The sequence below is a fragment of the Melospiza georgiana genome, chromosome 2 (genome assembly GCF_028018845.1).
Source record: "Melospiza georgiana isolate bMelGeo1 chromosome 2, bMelGeo1.pri, whole genome shotgun sequence".
In the NCBI taxonomy this organism is placed as follows: domain Eukaryota; kingdom Metazoa; phylum Chordata; class Aves; order Passeriformes; family Passerellidae; genus Melospiza; species Melospiza georgiana.
In genome coordinates this window covers 20,229,792-20,245,783 of record NC_080431.1, presented here as the reverse complement: position 1 = coordinate 20,245,783, position 15,992 = coordinate 20,229,792, and the positions used below count along the sequence as shown (strand labels likewise).

At 39.6% G+C, this 15,992-nt stretch overlaps 1 protein-coding gene across 3 annotated transcripts in view; it reads left to right on the top strand.

Moving 5' to 3' along the window:
* The window catches only part of NCK2 (NCK adaptor protein 2), an 86,216-nt gene extending 70,742 nt beyond the window's left edge, over window positions 1–15,474 (top strand). For all 3 annotated transcript variants that reach the window (XM_058019023.1, XM_058019021.1, XM_058019022.1), the window contains 2 exons: window positions 2,307–3,028; window positions 12,299–15,474. In XM_058019023.1, coding sequence (XP_057875006.1) covers window positions 2,307–3,028; window positions 12,299–12,493 — 917 coding nt within the window. In that variant the 3' untranslated portion in view covers window positions 12,494–15,474. The remainder of the gene's footprint in view (window positions 1–2,306; window positions 3,029–12,298) is intronic.
* The last annotated feature ends 518 nt before the right edge of the window (window positions 15,475–15,992 follow it).

Here is a 15,992-nt window from a genome sequence, read left to right as displayed (position 1 = left end):
TATTTTCCCAAATTTGTTATGATTTATGTTTAATGGTCATGATAGGAAGCAATATTTGAAATGTCAGATGCACTATTGGAAGGTCTGTGAAAAAAGAGGGAACTTCAGCAACTCCAAGTGGAAGCCTGTGCTTGAATGATAACTTTTTCCTAAATGTTTAGATACCTTTATCAGATTTCAGAAGGGTTTTTGAGAAATTCTGGATTTTTACCTGTTTGTAAACAGTTTTTTTCTCTAGATACTTACGTTTGTGGCATTTTCCTGCCACTCTACATCTACATTTCTCACAGTTATCTCTGTGCTCTATGTTTCAACTAGGTAGGCCAGCTGCCTCACCATCTACTGCTTTTTTCCTTAGTTCTTTTGCTGTAATTCCAAGAAGTGGACTCTGTATCTTCATTAGTGAGCTGATAAAAGCCTAAGTTTTTAATCTGGAAGGTTTAGTCTCAGTGGAGGGCTTTATGTAGAGAGAATCTATTGAAATAAAGTTGCTTGTTTTCCATGAATTTATAAAAGTAATTTCCCTCTTTTCTTAACAGAACGACCTTTAAGTTGTGTTTGTTTATATCACTGTAATTTAATGCTCATTAGTTCTGAAACATCCTTGTCTTTTTGGTTAAAAATGATCTCTAAAGTGATGAAAATTTCCAGTCTTGGCAGAGATCAGAGCCTGACCAGCTTCTGATTAGTACTTGCTTGTACACTCTTTTCCTGTGATTGTGTCCCCTAGTACAATAAGCTGCCTCCCTCATTTTGCCTGAAAGCGCAGCCGCTGGCTCTTGGCTGGTGTGATGTAGTTAGAATGACAATAGGATGTAGCAGGCTACAGCAGGAAACAAGGCCCTGCTGGGGAAGGTCAGGAAACCACTTTAGGATCATCAGAATTTTCTGCCATCTTCTGAGACCATAAGACCACATATTAACTAATGTATTTTTAACCCTTCTAGACAGTGATCCCTGCATGGTTATGTGTGCACTGTTACTCCGTGCTGCACAGATAACTGTGAAATAAGCATGAAGTTCTGTGGTGAGCAAACAGCTTTGCTGAAGATGCCCATTGTATATGCTAGTACATATATATATATATATATATCTAAATAAATTAAAACACAGTTTTTGGCAGTGGAATGGCTGGATTGAATAGGCTTGAATAGTTAAAAATGAAGTAGCATGCATGTCCTTATTTCAGATTATTTGAAGAAACAAAGTACCTTTATTTTCTCTCCATTAAGTATTCTATAATCAGCATGTGTGCTCTTGTGTCTCAAATAAATCTCTCACCTTCTGCCCAGGCTCTGTGACTAGGGAGAAAAGTACAAATGCTCTTATTTCTGTGAAGGTTTTGCTTTCTGTCCCTTGCATGACATTTTGCTTGGTTGTGCTATACTGCGTCATAATCTTTTGTTTCTCAGAAATTCTTTAAGTGAATTTCACAAGACAGGGCTACTTGTTCACTTTATTATTTTGTTTATATATAAGCTTAAGGAGGGGTTGCTGCAAAAGTTTGAAAAGTACACCAAGTGTACCAATTGTGTTGTGCAGTTTTTCTGTTTTTAAACAGACATTAGTATGGTTTCTCTAATTAAAAAAAAAAATACTGTGTTCAATGTTATTGTTGTTTCTTCTGTACATTGTATTCAACACTATAATTAAAGCCATGACAGGACACCAGAATTTATGGATTATAGGGTAATACATGCAAATGGTCTTCCTCACCAGCAGATTTCTGTTGTTACAGTGTGTGATGAAATGTAGGTGAAAGAGGTGTGGGTTTTGGAAGGGGGATTGCAGTTCGAAGGAATTGCAGCAGTGCCTGCCTGGGTACTGCTAGAGCAAAGAGAGCAATACAGTCTGCAGAGAAACTTAGGCTTTTACTTCTGTGCTCATTAATTTTTGCAGGTTTTCTTTCAATTTTTGTTTGAGCCAAATTGAAGTCATCTCCAAAATTAAAAGGCATGGTCATTTGGCTGGAATTTAAAGATAGAGAAGAGCAAGCTGAGAATCAGTTTCAGTGATTAGCTGTTCTCCCAGTGAAGAAATAACTGTGTTTAAGTGTGCTTAAACTCTGCTTCTTCCGAGAAGAGAATAGAAATCATTATAACACAAATTGCTCTTTACCTAATGGTGCATCAGCTGGATGTTAACAAGAATCTCTTAAAGGTGTTGCTATTTCCTGACTATGTAGTATTAGAGATCTCCATTTAGCAGTGTTGTTGAAGTGAGGGTACAACATGTCACCACATCCAGCTTTTGCAGTCTGGGCACAAGCATTCCAAGTGACCACTTTACATTTCTGTCTTTACTAGGCTTGGGAAAAACCAAGAGAAAGACGAGTGCGAGAGACGCCTCCCCCACTCCCAGCACAGACGCAGAGTACCCTTCCAACGGCAGCAGCGCCGACCGGATTTACGATCTGAACATTCCCGCCTACGTGAAATTTGCCTACGTTGCCGAGAGGGAGGATGAGCTGTCCCTCGTTAAAGGGTCCCGAGTGATTGTCATGGAGAAGTGCAGCGACGGCTGGTGGAGAGGGAGCTACAATGGACAGATCGGCTGGTTCCCCTCGAACTATGTGGTAGAGGAGGTTGAGGAGGCAACTGCAGATTCACCCAGCTTCCTCAGCCTTAGGAAAGGCGCTTCCATGAGTAACGGCCAGGGCACCAAAGTACTCCACATCGTTCAGACACTGTACCCATTCAGCTCGGTCACAGATGAAGAGCTCAATTTTGAAAAAGGGGAAACGATGGAAGTAATTGAAAAGCCAGAAAATGACCCAGAATGGTGGAAATGTAAAAATTCCAGAGGTCAAATCGGTCTTGTTCCTAAAAACTATGTAGTAATCATTAGTGATGGTCCTTCCATGAACACTTCCCATCCACCTCAGATAAGCTACACGGGACCATCTTCTACCGGACGATTTGCTGGAAGAGAGTGGTATTACGGGAACGTTACCCGGCACCAAGCAGAATGTGCCCTGAACGAGAGGGGAGTGGAAGGAGATTTCCTTGTTAGAGACAGTGAATCTTCGGTAAGTGGTGCTCAGCCCGCAGGTTTGTAACCCCCGTGCATGGGTTAGCAAGCACGGCACTTAACAGACTCCCTGTCTTGTCACCCTTAAAGAAACGAGCAGGGCTTCAGCATTACCAACCAATATCCTCCCTCCTTGTGAGAATTGGTCTGTCAGTGAAATGCAGTGACATTTACACTGAAATTTAACAGCTGTGGTCTGTATTATCCAGGGTTTTTTTTAAATTTGTGGACAATCAAGTAAAATATTTCAGGTTTCCATTTGGCTTTTCATGTGTTTCTCATGCAATCCTCAAATTTAAAGCACTACATGATAAAATAATTCTAGGTGATTAAAAATTTGGTCATTGATTTGATCTGTTTTCAAACAGAATCTTTGCAGTGGTCAGTTCTGTTCTACTTTTAATTTTAAAATTACATTGTTTCTTTATCAGGTAAAATTCCATTTAAAAGTATTTTTGATCTACTTAGATAATTTAGTTTGTAATAAGGTAAAGTTGTTATTATATCTAGTTGTTAAGGTTGTTATATACAGCAGAGAGGGTCAGTATGCCCTGTAAATTGAGCCTTGATGGCATCAGAGGGATCTGAGTAATGCTGATTACGGTTCATGTCATTCTGAAAGTTCAGATTTAAAATTCAGCTGAAAGGACTTTCATGTGTGCTGAGGCCAGAGAATTCACAGTTAAAGCACTAAAATTTAATTATCCTTTGGCTGTGATTTTGAAAAGATGACAGATTTTAATCTTATGTCATACATAACATTGAGAAAATTGACAAAATACAACTTTTCAACAGTCCCAGATATTTTTATCTGAAGACAGTATTGTCTGATTAAATTTCAGGCACCTCTCCTTGATGAATTTGCTCTGCAAAAACCGTGATAGCTATCGAACTACCCTTTCTTTGAAGCTGTGTGTCATTGAATTCCTATTTCTGCTTAATTATAATCTAAACAAAGGCAAATGCAAATAAACCTCAAGAGAACAGGAAAAAAGTTAGAGATTAAATTAAAATAAACTAGAGGAAGATAGGAAGAAAAATAGGAATTTAGAAATCATGACTGATTTACAGAGGCTGAGAGGAATCAAGTTTGTTTAGTCAACAGAAGAAAAGACTGATGTGAGACTCACAGTCTTGTAAAATGAAGAAAGCCACTGGAGGATTATGGTAACCATTAAATTACAGTAATTCCTTTTTTTCCCAACATTCTTTTTCTATCAGCATCCTGTCAGATAGAGGCATACTGGATGTGGTGGATTTTTGGCATGTCGGTCCAGCAGGTAGAAGCTCACTTTCAGATCTAGAGGCTGCATTATGATTTATCCTGAGACAGTAGCTATCAATTTTTCCTTTCATCTCTTGAGAAAGTGCCAGAAGGAGAGTTTGAAAATGAATACATTACTTAAAATACAAAAATGCTTACCCATTTCTCAGGACATGATATGTCACAGTGACCACTATGCTACAGCTTGGTTTTTTGGCTCTTAAGAGTCTGCCTCTATCTCTGGAGTAAACGAACTACCTTCAAAGAACACAGTAACCTTTTTATTTAATGTGACATCATAACACTAAATCCTTGCATTCAAACCAGTTTCAAACTTTTTGCCTGCATTGTGGATGGAAATCATTGCTTTGGAGTACAAAAGATTCATTCAGAATGTGCTCTTCAAACTATTTCTTGCATATAACACTAAGTGGGATAACAAAAGAATTATTCAGTTCATATCACAGCAAGTTTTTTGCACACCTGCAGGTAAAAAAAAGGCACTGAATTGAGGAACTTAGCGTTTTTCCTTCTTTTTGTACTCTTTATCTGGTCTTGCAAACCCTGTATTTGAGCCTTTTTTTAGCTATGAGAAAACTGCAGTTATGCACGTAAATACATCTGTGTTAGTACTGCATGTGGGTTTTAGTTTTTATTAGGTTTAAAGAAATAATTTACTGCATCTCAAACTTTCATCTGCCCTAATCTTTATGTATCATTCCATCATATAGTGTGTTTATGTATGTGAATTATAAAACACTGGGGATTGCTAGTTTTTTCCCTGGAGTGCCACAAATGATACAATAAGTGAATGGGCATAATTGCAAGCATTGAGAAAAGGATCGTAAAAATCTATTTCAAACTTATTATGTATGGAATAAAAGAGTTTAGCAATGACTAATGAATTTCTGACAGTTGCTGTATTTCACACATGTGACTACAGAGGTTGTTCATGCTGAGGCTTAAAGTCACCAGGAGTGTCTTCACAAACTGAGCAGATGGTCTTGATTAGAGAGAACAGGCTGAGCAGAGCCAAGCTGTCAGCTCCCTGGTTTGCTCATCTGACCACCAGACCAGCACTTCCCACTACGCTGTGTTGCTAACTCACCTTTAATGCTAGGAATGCAGGGGTTATTCCTTTCTAGAAAGGTCCATAGATAAAACTGTGAGTCATGCTCCTAATCCTGTGCCTGATTTTTGACCTGTTTTAGAGTTTTTTCTGTAGCCTTCCATCACCATAGTTACAAAAATTGGTCTGCATAAAAGTTTTCCTTAGATTTCAATTTTGCTCTTGTTACTGAACTATGAAAAGCTGTCCTTGCATAGATGAAGGTTTGTATTATTCGGTATTCACTTGATGAGACTGTCATGTTTTTGCATTTCAAGTGTTAGTAGTTGCAAGATTTAACAATATTTCTCTAGATTTAACTTGCCACATGTTTATCTCACAGCTAGATTTCTTTAGCCAAAAATATTTTCCTCAGTAACACTTAGATCTAGAGGATGCTACCATAGAGGAGAATAACCTGAGATGAACTCTGTAAGGTAGCTAGGAGGCTGATTATCTTCATTAATTACGAAATACTATTATTAGAACCATAAACTTGTTTGAACCATTTAAGCCCATAGTTTATGTAACAGGCACAGTTCCCTACTGATAATGTTTTTGCCAACTGTGTTATACCTAGGTAATGTCACCTTATTTTGGAGATCTAAAAGAACTCGGTACATGCCTTATTAGAAATACTGCTAGCTAGTTCTTCTTTCTGTTGCAGGCTGCTAGGTTAATGAAACCTGCAGTTTGTCTCATTTAAGTAACAAAACAATGAAAAAAAAGGCAGATTTAACCTATGCAGTCTCTGTGGAGCCACTTTTTGGATTACAGGCTCTTCAGCAGTCAGATTTTTGGTCTCTTTGTGTAGCTTCTAACCCAAGACAAACAGGTCTTGGCTGATACTGGTGGTCTTGGTTGGGTGGGTGATTGTAATGCTTTGAAGACCTCAGATTTCACTGAGTACAGAAGCGAATTTGAATGGGAGAGGGTTGTTTTGTTCAGGTTCACACCAGGAAACAAGTGTGCTAACTAGTACTGCAGCTAACAGGAAGCAGTAGTGTGTCACCTCCAGCTTCTGAGCAGAGCCTTTGCTGCAGACACCCTTAAACTTCAAAGGGAGCTTCTGTCAGAATTTGTGGGCCCCTTGCAGTCCTCTGCAGGTGGCTGTGAAACTGGTGATCAGGCAAACACCAGGGCTTTGTAGTCCTATGAGGTCTTCTCATGAAGCAGAGAAGGTGTTATTTTTCTCAGCCTATGTTAGTGAGTGAGCTATGCAAGTTTTTGGATGATTTCAGGAGCAGTTATTCATTAGGAAGTATTGGTTACCTTCTGCTGGTAGTGTTACAGCATTCAGGTTACAGTAACCCATCCTAAACAGAGTTGCAGAGTATAGTTTTAAGATGATACTGATGATTTTAGGCCTATTAAAATGATTCTGAGGATTGTAGATGAGACTGGATTTGTCAGTTTTTGAGATCATATTTAGCTTCTCTGTTCTTTGTCTAGCAATAATGACAATAGAAGGAGGAGGCAGAGGTTCAGAGTTTGTATGTTTTTTGAGCTGCTAATTTTGTAGCATTCAGTGTCCCATGTTTTCCTGGGGTTTTAATCCTGCAGCTGTTGGATAGAAGCAATGAAATGTGGCAACTGTTTAAAAAGTGAACATTGGTCATGTTCTGTGACATGCAGTGATTGGTAAGTACAGCAGACATGAGGAGAAAGTTTTTCTTTGAAAACCGGCATAAGGAAATATCCTAGTGGCTTATTTTAAATGGAAGAACAGAAATCTTATTAGAGCTGTAGTTGAAGATCAATGAAACCAATTCATATTTGTGACCTGTGTAATATTGATTTTGGAACATGAACATTACATAGGGAAGAGAATGGTATTTGCTTATATCCAAATGAAACAGAAGGGATAGAAAAAGGAATTAACCCTCCCAGATGGCTCTTTCCAGCCTGACCGTAGATCTTTGAGCCATAACTTTGAGTTTTTTGGCTGGGTGATAAGAGTAAGAGGAGAAGTTAGGGAAAACAAATGGAACGAGTTGGGGAGCCCCAGGACAGGCTCACTGTTGGGAGCTCAAAGAGCCTGGAATAGTTTGAAGAGTGAGTGTGTGAGAATATCTTTTTGAAGAAAGGACATTGGCAAACAGAAATGGAATGAAAGGGAAAATTTGAAATAAGTTACAGGATCAGTAAAAGATTTTCAGAGGGAACTGTTTTTCACAACCTTGCCATTTATAAATGATAAAATTATCATTTCATTCTCAAACTGAGGATGTGAAGAGGGAACTCGGTTTTTCGTGTTTCACTTGTTTTTCCTTATATTGCTTTATCACTTGTTTTCGTGGTATTTTTTAATTGGTTGTGGGGTTTTTTTAAGAGCATTCAATTCCTCACCAAAGAAATAAAGAAACAACTTCCTACCATTTGTTTTCCACATGGCACCAGCTAGCTGATGATCATCTCTAGGTACAAGCAGCTGTTAAAGGAATTGAAAGCAATTCTAAGTACTACAACATAAGGACTGTAGGTGCGTTCAACCTAATATTTAATTTTCTGATTTAGGAATTAATTTAACTTCAAGTTAGGTTTTTCAGGTGTAGGTCTTTCCAGTTATGGTGGTGCAGAAATATTCATAGTTTCCCTGCCACAAAGCTATGCTCTGTAACTCTGTTGCAGAATCATCAACTGTTCTATAGATTTAAGGGATTAAAGCTTACTTCTGATCTGCTTTTATTTGGTGTATGTGAATCTGTTTTTCCTGGAAAAGTTAGTGTGTAAACATCCAAATGTAGCAATTAATTTAAAAGGGAGAAGAGAGAAAAATTGGCCAGCAGTTAGAACAAAATAGCTTTAACAGTAAATAAAATAAACAGACTTGGAGCAAATCCAAGGAGGACAGCAGGGAACCAATTCAAACTGCATCGAACCAGCGTACTTTGAAATGGAAGTGTTCATAGCAATAGTTTATTTAGATTTTTTAAAATAATATTTTTAACGAATTTGCATTTGTTAGGGCAAGAAGGAACCAAAATAAAAACAAAAACAAGTCAAATTCCTTTTGCTGTTCATTCTTGAGTCCTATAGAAGTTACTACTCTGAGACAAATAAAGGGTTTCAGGATTTTTGCAACAGCTGTTTGAGCTCTTCCATCTCTTTGCACCGGATGATGACTCTCAAAAGAGTTAGATCAGCCCTTCCGCTTTTTACATTTTTTAAATTAAATCAGATAATGAAAAAATAAATTTTGTAACGCAGGCTGCAGAAAATATGATAATGCCTTCTACTTAGGTATCAATCTAACTAGCAGGCTCCAGGGCTGTGGAGAATAGACAGTAGTTCATGAGAAATGTTCATTCACTAAGGTTATAATTAAACTGGCAGAAGGAGTATTTAATATATTGTGTGGATCAGCTCACAGAGATAGAAGCCTGGCCAGTGCCTGGGTCATAGGACAGTGGGTCAGAGGTCCAGCATCACTCTGCAGGTCATTAGCACATCCTTAATGGCCTAGAAATAATGTTTCTTAAGAGATACAAGGAGCTTTGAAAACTCATAATTTTGACTTGCTAAAAACAACTGTTTTGTCAGAAAATAGTAAAAGATTTTTGAGAGCAAAGTGATTATTTCAATTTCTTTTTCAACTTTTGCCATAAAATTGTTTCCTGTTTCTAAAACAAACAAAAAACTTTAGTTGAGATTATGAACTTCCTATTTGTAAGTTCTTCTGTTTTAATTGAGGGCCTTTTGGTTACTGGTTTTTGTTTGGTGTAGGCATCACCCATGGCAACAGCAGAACTTAGTCAGCAAGATTTGATATTGTTTTTGGAATTCTAATTGGCTAAGCTGTACTTGCTGCCTCAGTCTGTCCTTGGTGAGACCCCACAGACCTGCCTGTGTTCAGGGCACAGCAATCAGTACACTGCCCATGGGTCTAAACTTCTCCTCCATGAGCTCAGGGTCCCAAAGCTTCCGGAGAGCTTTGTGCAGGCCTGTGCTTTGTTACTGTTTAATGGCTGCTGCTTGGCACTATGGAGGTCCCACTGGAAGCAGGTCCCAGGCCTGTGTGGCTGTGGCTGCTGGAGGGTTTGTCCACACTGCATTCAGGGCTTTAACCACAGCAAAGTGTTTGTACAGCCAGGTTGGCTTTAACCCAGTGGGGTAGGTGCTGAAAATAGGCCACTCTGGTGTGAGTTCTGTGCAGCCTTCTTTATGATGCTGCTGAGGCAGGGGCTTCATATCAGAGATAACTGGCTTAAAATAGCGATTTTCGTACTTAGAGTTAGGGATGGACGACAGGGCACAAAATGTATCTTGGGTGGAGCACTGGAAATCCCAAAGATGCACTCTTATGCACATTTCTTTCCATCATGTTCTCCCACCCTTACCAGTCCCCTCTTGGCAGTCACAGAGCGTGTTCCATGTATTTTGAGCCAGTGGCTGCTCACTGCCAGAGGAAGCCTTCCTGATGGAGCCTGCGCTGACCCGGTCAAGGCCCAGTGACCCTGGATTATAGATGGAACAAGTAATTATCCTATGGGTATTACATAAAATAAGTTTTAAAGAAGTGATGCCTGTTGATCTGGAATGTAGTGGCTTGAAATAGAAGAGGGTTAGGCCAAGGGTGTGGGGAGGTTGCTGCTGCCTTTAGCAGAACAAAAGGAGAAGAGCTGCTGCCCAAAGCTGAGCCTTGAGTCTGAGTTGGACCAGAGCCAGATCAGCAGGCATGGCAGGAGCTTTGTTTGCTGAGGGCAGGGCCCATGGAGTCAGAGGGAAGGCAGAAAAAGCGTAAGTGCTAAGACAGGTGAGGGGGAGATGCAGGAGATGAGATTTTTGGGATCGACAGGACATGAGGAATGTGTGGGCAGAGACCCATTTTATTGCAGGAATAAAGACAGCATATCTGAGAAAAGGCTGTCCTCCAGCTCATTTGGGTATGTGCTGGGTGTGTGTTTGACCCCTCACAAATGCATTGTAGAGGACTCAGGGTGTGGTTTTGTGAAGTCTGATGTCAGCAGTAACATGTGAGGGCTCCTGACCCCTCCAGTTGGTCCTCTCTGTGCCACGGCTGTGCTCAGGATTGTTCCCAAGGCAGTGCTGTGAACCAGGTGGGTTTTGTTTAACCTGGGCAAGCACAGGTTTGCAGTGCTGGCCCAGCCAAAGCACCGGCGTGCTGGGGAGAGACCAAGGGACACAGTAAGGTTGTGTCAAAAGCCTGGCACATGCCTTCAGTGGTTTGTGCTTGAAACCATGCCTTCAGTGGGCTGAGACACTGCAGCAGTACCTCCAGAGTAGCACCAGGCATTACTTAACTCCATTTAGTGCTTGTTACAAACTCCAGTGTGTTCTTTTTATTCATTTTACTCTGGCTGGCGACACCTACTTCCATACACCTCTCACAGGGCAAACCCGTGCTCCTATCTGTCATATCCCCCTCCTACATGGAAGGGAGCACCCAAGATTAATTAAAGAATGGCAGAAACCACAAGGGTTCAAAAGAAGCTCGTGAAGTTTTATTAGCAAACTACGGAGTTGGCATAGAAATTCATGTTTTGCCCCTACTCTCTAGTGTAAGAGCGATAATAAAAGAAAAGAGGGAAGAAAGAGAAAGTGAAAGGGAGATCAGATGGCAGAGGAAAGGAGATCTGCAGCCCTGGATGCAGGATCAGTCCAGCCAACAGGGTATCCAGGGCCTGGGCAATGCATCACCAAGGCTTTTTGGGGCTACCTGGTTACAGGTAAGCTTTCCCCTCCCTAGGATTAGGTTTCTTCCTCTTCATATTAATGAATCAGCATGAGTACTTTTCTGGATCTTTATGGAAATGGGGGGAGCTTTGAGGGTCTTTTGGTAGTCTTGATCCCCCTCTGCTGGACTTGCCTGTTCCTTGACCCCATTCCCATGCCTGCATTGTTCTGTGTTGTGTGGTCTGCTTGGACCAGAACAGGAAAATTGGCCCCAGAAGGGTGCTGCCCTACCCGTGCACATCCCCCCCTTTCCAGCCACATCCTTCTCTAACTTGCCTGCTTGAATGGTCATTGGTATTTGAGGCATAGACAGCAGCACATTAAATCCTTATTGCCCAGGCTCCTACACCATCTCTGTGGCCAGCCAGCAGCAGTAGGTGGCTGGAGACAGAGTTCAGCTGGAAGCAAGGGACACTGTGTCCTTTCTACCCTCCTATGTGGCATGTGGTGAAGGAAGTGGAATGGTCTCATTCTGGCTGTTTGGATGACAGCTCTCGCCTTGTTAAAGCAACTGATTGCCAGGATGAAGAGATTTATCATTAGAAATTTTTATGTCCTGAGTAATTTAATTAGTGCATAAATTCTGTATTTTGTGGGTAGTGGTGTGATGGTGAGATTTGTACGGTGGTTTTTTTCTATAGCTTTATCTTGTTTTACAAAGAAAATGTACTCAATGGGAGAAATTATTCCCTGTGCATGTGGTAATGAAGATTAAAGGTGTGTTTTTGTCTTTTGCAATGCAAAGCAAGAATGGCCCTCTAGTGGTCACGGCTTTAAAAAAAGCGAAGGGGGATTTTCTTCATCTCGCCCAAGCAATATTGCAGTAATTGTTTTCTCCTGGGCACTCTAGTGAGAAAGACATGCATGATAAAAATTCTTCCCTTCTCCTTGACATTCTTGCGCTTCTAGATTGAGTAACTAAGATAATATTTGCAGTTTAGTCATGTAATTGGCAGCTTCAAACTGTGCATCTGGGGAGCTTTCACTTAACTGACTTAACTGCTCACGTTAATAACAATGGTAATTATTTATTGAATAATAGGCTATTGGGTTTCTTAAGGAGCTAAAGCACCGAGCTGTGGCTAATGTAAATTACTGTCAACTATATGACACAGTTTGTTCCTGAAATTGCAAAATTATGCTGTCATTTTGTTATCTTCTATGTAATTTTTTCTTTCTTTCTCAATTCTTCTCAACAGCCCAGTGACTTCTCAGTATCTCTAAAGGCATCGGGGAAGAACAAACATTTCAAGGTGCAGCTCGTGGACAATGTCTATTGTATTGGGCAGCGGCGATTTAATACTATGGATGAGTTGGTGGAACACTACAAAAAGGCTCCCATCTTCACCAGTGAACACGGGGAAAAGCTATATCTTGTGAAAGCACTTCAGTGACGTTGAAGATGGACTTGGCCACCTGGGCCTCTTATAACTTACAAGCCTTAGGTCCTAAATTCACTTTTATAGAGCAGAGCAATATCTGAAGCAGGCTTAAGGAATAGGCTCTTTCTAAAGTGTTTGCTCTGTCAGTTGCTGTTTGTCCTTTTTTTTTTTTGTTTGCCTCTCTTTGTGTTCCAGTTTTGTTAACCTCTGACCACCTCTCTTCAGGTTGAGAGTTTCCCTTGGGTGGCCGTGGCGAGCACTCACCTTCCCAGCAGAGTTCAAAACGCCCCTCTCCTGTGTACGTTTACATAGTTAGCTCAGATCAAGGAGGGGCGTTTTCAATTCAAACCAGTGTTAATCTGTTCAGACTGCTCATGCAGGCAGAACTCTCCCTTCAGAGACATCGGGCACAGTTTGAATGCACTGAAGCTGCAGCTGCTTAAGTGAGAGAGAGTAGACATAACAGTTGTGGCTGTGAGTTCTGTAGCTCTATCGCTTACCGAGTAGGATAATACAAAACCTCCTAGTTCCTAGAAGCACTCTTTACACTGTACTCTGCTGTTACATTGCCTCTCTGACTCTTCGTAAAGAGTACACTAATTAAAAGCATTTTGTAATAGTACTTCTTAAACTACTATGGTAAGATTGTAGTAAAAGAAAACTAGTGTATTTTGGTCTGTAATTGCAACAAAGAGAAATTTTATTTGAAAGTTGATTACTAGAGAAAGAATAATTGAATTGTAAAGGCTGAATGTTTTGGTAATCTACAACCAAATGTGCCATCCACATAATGCTTTTTCCTCTTGCCCTTCTGCTTGTTTGAATTAAACGATTATGTATTTAATTCTCAAAGTAATATGTATCTGTAGCTGATTGTTGACACTAATACAGAAGACTAATAAAAACTGATCTTGGGACAGGGTGGGGCGGGCTACCAACACTATATATATATTTGCTTTACAGAAAGAAATCTTCGGGTTTTACAGAGGATGGCGTGGTTGGTAGGAAGAGACACACAGAATGTTTATGAAGAAAATGCATTTTTCTCTTTTCTTTACATTTAAACTCCTTTATGGTTTAAATATACAGTCTTTAGATGGCACATTCCTGAGATTGAAGAACGGATCATGAGATCTCAAAATCTTGCATACTCAGTTTTTTGGATATTGTAATAAAAAAGGTATTACGTCATGATGGAGTACTGGATTTATCCTTGGGTGGTAGTCCTGGTGTTATTTTAGCAAGGTGAAATAGAGTAAATAATTAATTTGTTTGTCTTGGAATTTGTGTGGCCTAAAAAATCATCTGCGACTGCAGAGGACAGTTTTGATATGAGGCAGTGTCTTTTGAGCTCTGTGTTTCTTGTTTCTGTGATAATTAAGTCCATTCATAGCTTTAATGAAATCTGCAAGATGGACCTATTTCCTGGTACCTCTTTGCTATTAAAACAAATTTCTTACTATTCTGTGTTTCAGCCAGTAGTAGTGCAACTACCTCTGTATATAACTAGAGCAGGTTAAGCAGATACCAGCACTGTCTGACTTGCTTAGGGGTAAATCATGCCACTGCCAGGAGACTGCCCTGGCACCTTTGCCAATGAACTGCAGTCTTGCTCAAATCCAAGAGGCAAGTACAATTTCTGAAGTTCTATGCACATACTGTTTTTCCACCACTCTTGAAATCTTATTTCTGTAAGATTTTCTGAATTGACAGCTTGTGCTGAAACTAAAAAATGTATTTTTCTGTATGTGCATTAACTAATAACTGGGCAGTGACACTTGTGCTTGGTAAAGCTTAAGGAAAGAAAGCAGTGATACAGAGCAATCCAAAATGATCATGCATTATCCTGAAGAGCACCTACCCCATGACTGTCTTCTAAGAAGATAAAAGTTTTCCTTAGGAAGTTGGTGAGGATTACCAGTTGTTTACACCTTACCTACAGAAAGACTCCACAGTGGGCCTCTTAAAGTTCATGAGTGAATTCTGCAGAGAATGTAGGGATTTGCCTTCTAATACCTAGTTTTTTCTTTAGGTGAATCGAAGCATGTACCGGGTATGGCAATAATATTAAGAAAGTCAGCTATATGTTGTATGAGCATTTTCAGTTTGAGTGAATTGCTTTTCAGTCTTATTGTCTCTTGGTAGTATTTGCAGAAATTATATATGGGAATGGTTTACCTTTTCAGTAAACAGATTAATTACTGTTTCATGCCCCATGTTCATTTTTTGGTGAAATATTCTCTATGTTTCCTGTTTCAGGAGCCTTCACATGCCTCTTGGAATCTTTTTTACTCTTTTTTTCTAGAGTGCATTTTTACAAGCTCTCTTGGTTCCTAACTCCATTCTAGTCTTAGGAGCTTAGAACTAAATCAAATAGACATCTGAATGAGGGTTTTACTATATGCTTTATATTTTAATGGATTTATCAAATTTTCTTTGCTTGTTTTTGTTACCTCATCCTCTGTAAACAACTTCTGTGTCTTGAGGTGTAAATTGTAAAGTACTTTGTTTTGGAAGCAGTTAGTTAGTTTATGACTTGTAAATTACTAGCTCAAGTAATTTCTTTTCTTTTTTTTCAAGTAAGTCTCACCTTGGTTTTTCCCATGCTGTTTTTTGTCAGCATGCTTCCCATTCAACAGGCTCATTAATAGCTCTTCAGTTGTTCCCATCATTATTAAGATATGTTCATACAAATTTTGCCACCTTTTCCTGCCCTTTTGATCTCATTTGTTGGACTTGGCCTAAGCATTAATAATCTTCAGTACTATATGCTTCATAAAGGGGCAATAGATGTGGATTTTATTATTATTTCCCTATTTTATACTCACCTTTCAATTACTTGACAAAATCTCACCTTTATTTTTTGACTACTTAGAGCCTCTTTGTCAAAGCTTGTGGTGGGGGTGGCATTTTTTTTTTAAATATGAGCAGAGTTATGGTGACCTGAATTTCTTTGCTTACAATATTCATTAAAGGCTCAAATAATTTCTGATGGAGTAGAAGTTGTGATTTTTCTTTATGGTGTTTAGTCTGGCTTTTGCCATCCTACCTGATTCATACAGGTGCTTAAGTTGTACTTCTAAGTACTTCTCATTCCTGTACAGCTGTTAATGTTTTCTTGCCTTGCTGGTGTCTTTGGAGGAATGTGAATGACTTGTGAATCCATAACAGTTTCCACACAGTGGCAGAAACTTTAGGTCCATGTTTATAATTTTAGCTCTGGGAGCTTGATGACAAACTCCCACTTGATGTTATCTTGACTGTTTGTGATATCACATATTAGTTGGGGACAAATTAGTAAAGGATTAATATACAAGTGCACTGAGAATATGCCAGGTAAACTCACATGGACCTACAGTGTTGCAAAAGCAAAGGATTTGCTTACTCTTTTTTGAGAAGAGGCAATGAAGACATGCAGTTGGGTATTAAACATCTTTGACTGCGTGAACAAACTCTGATGTCCCACACTTGAATGGTTCTGCTTAGTGTTCTCCATGCAGATCTTCATGTC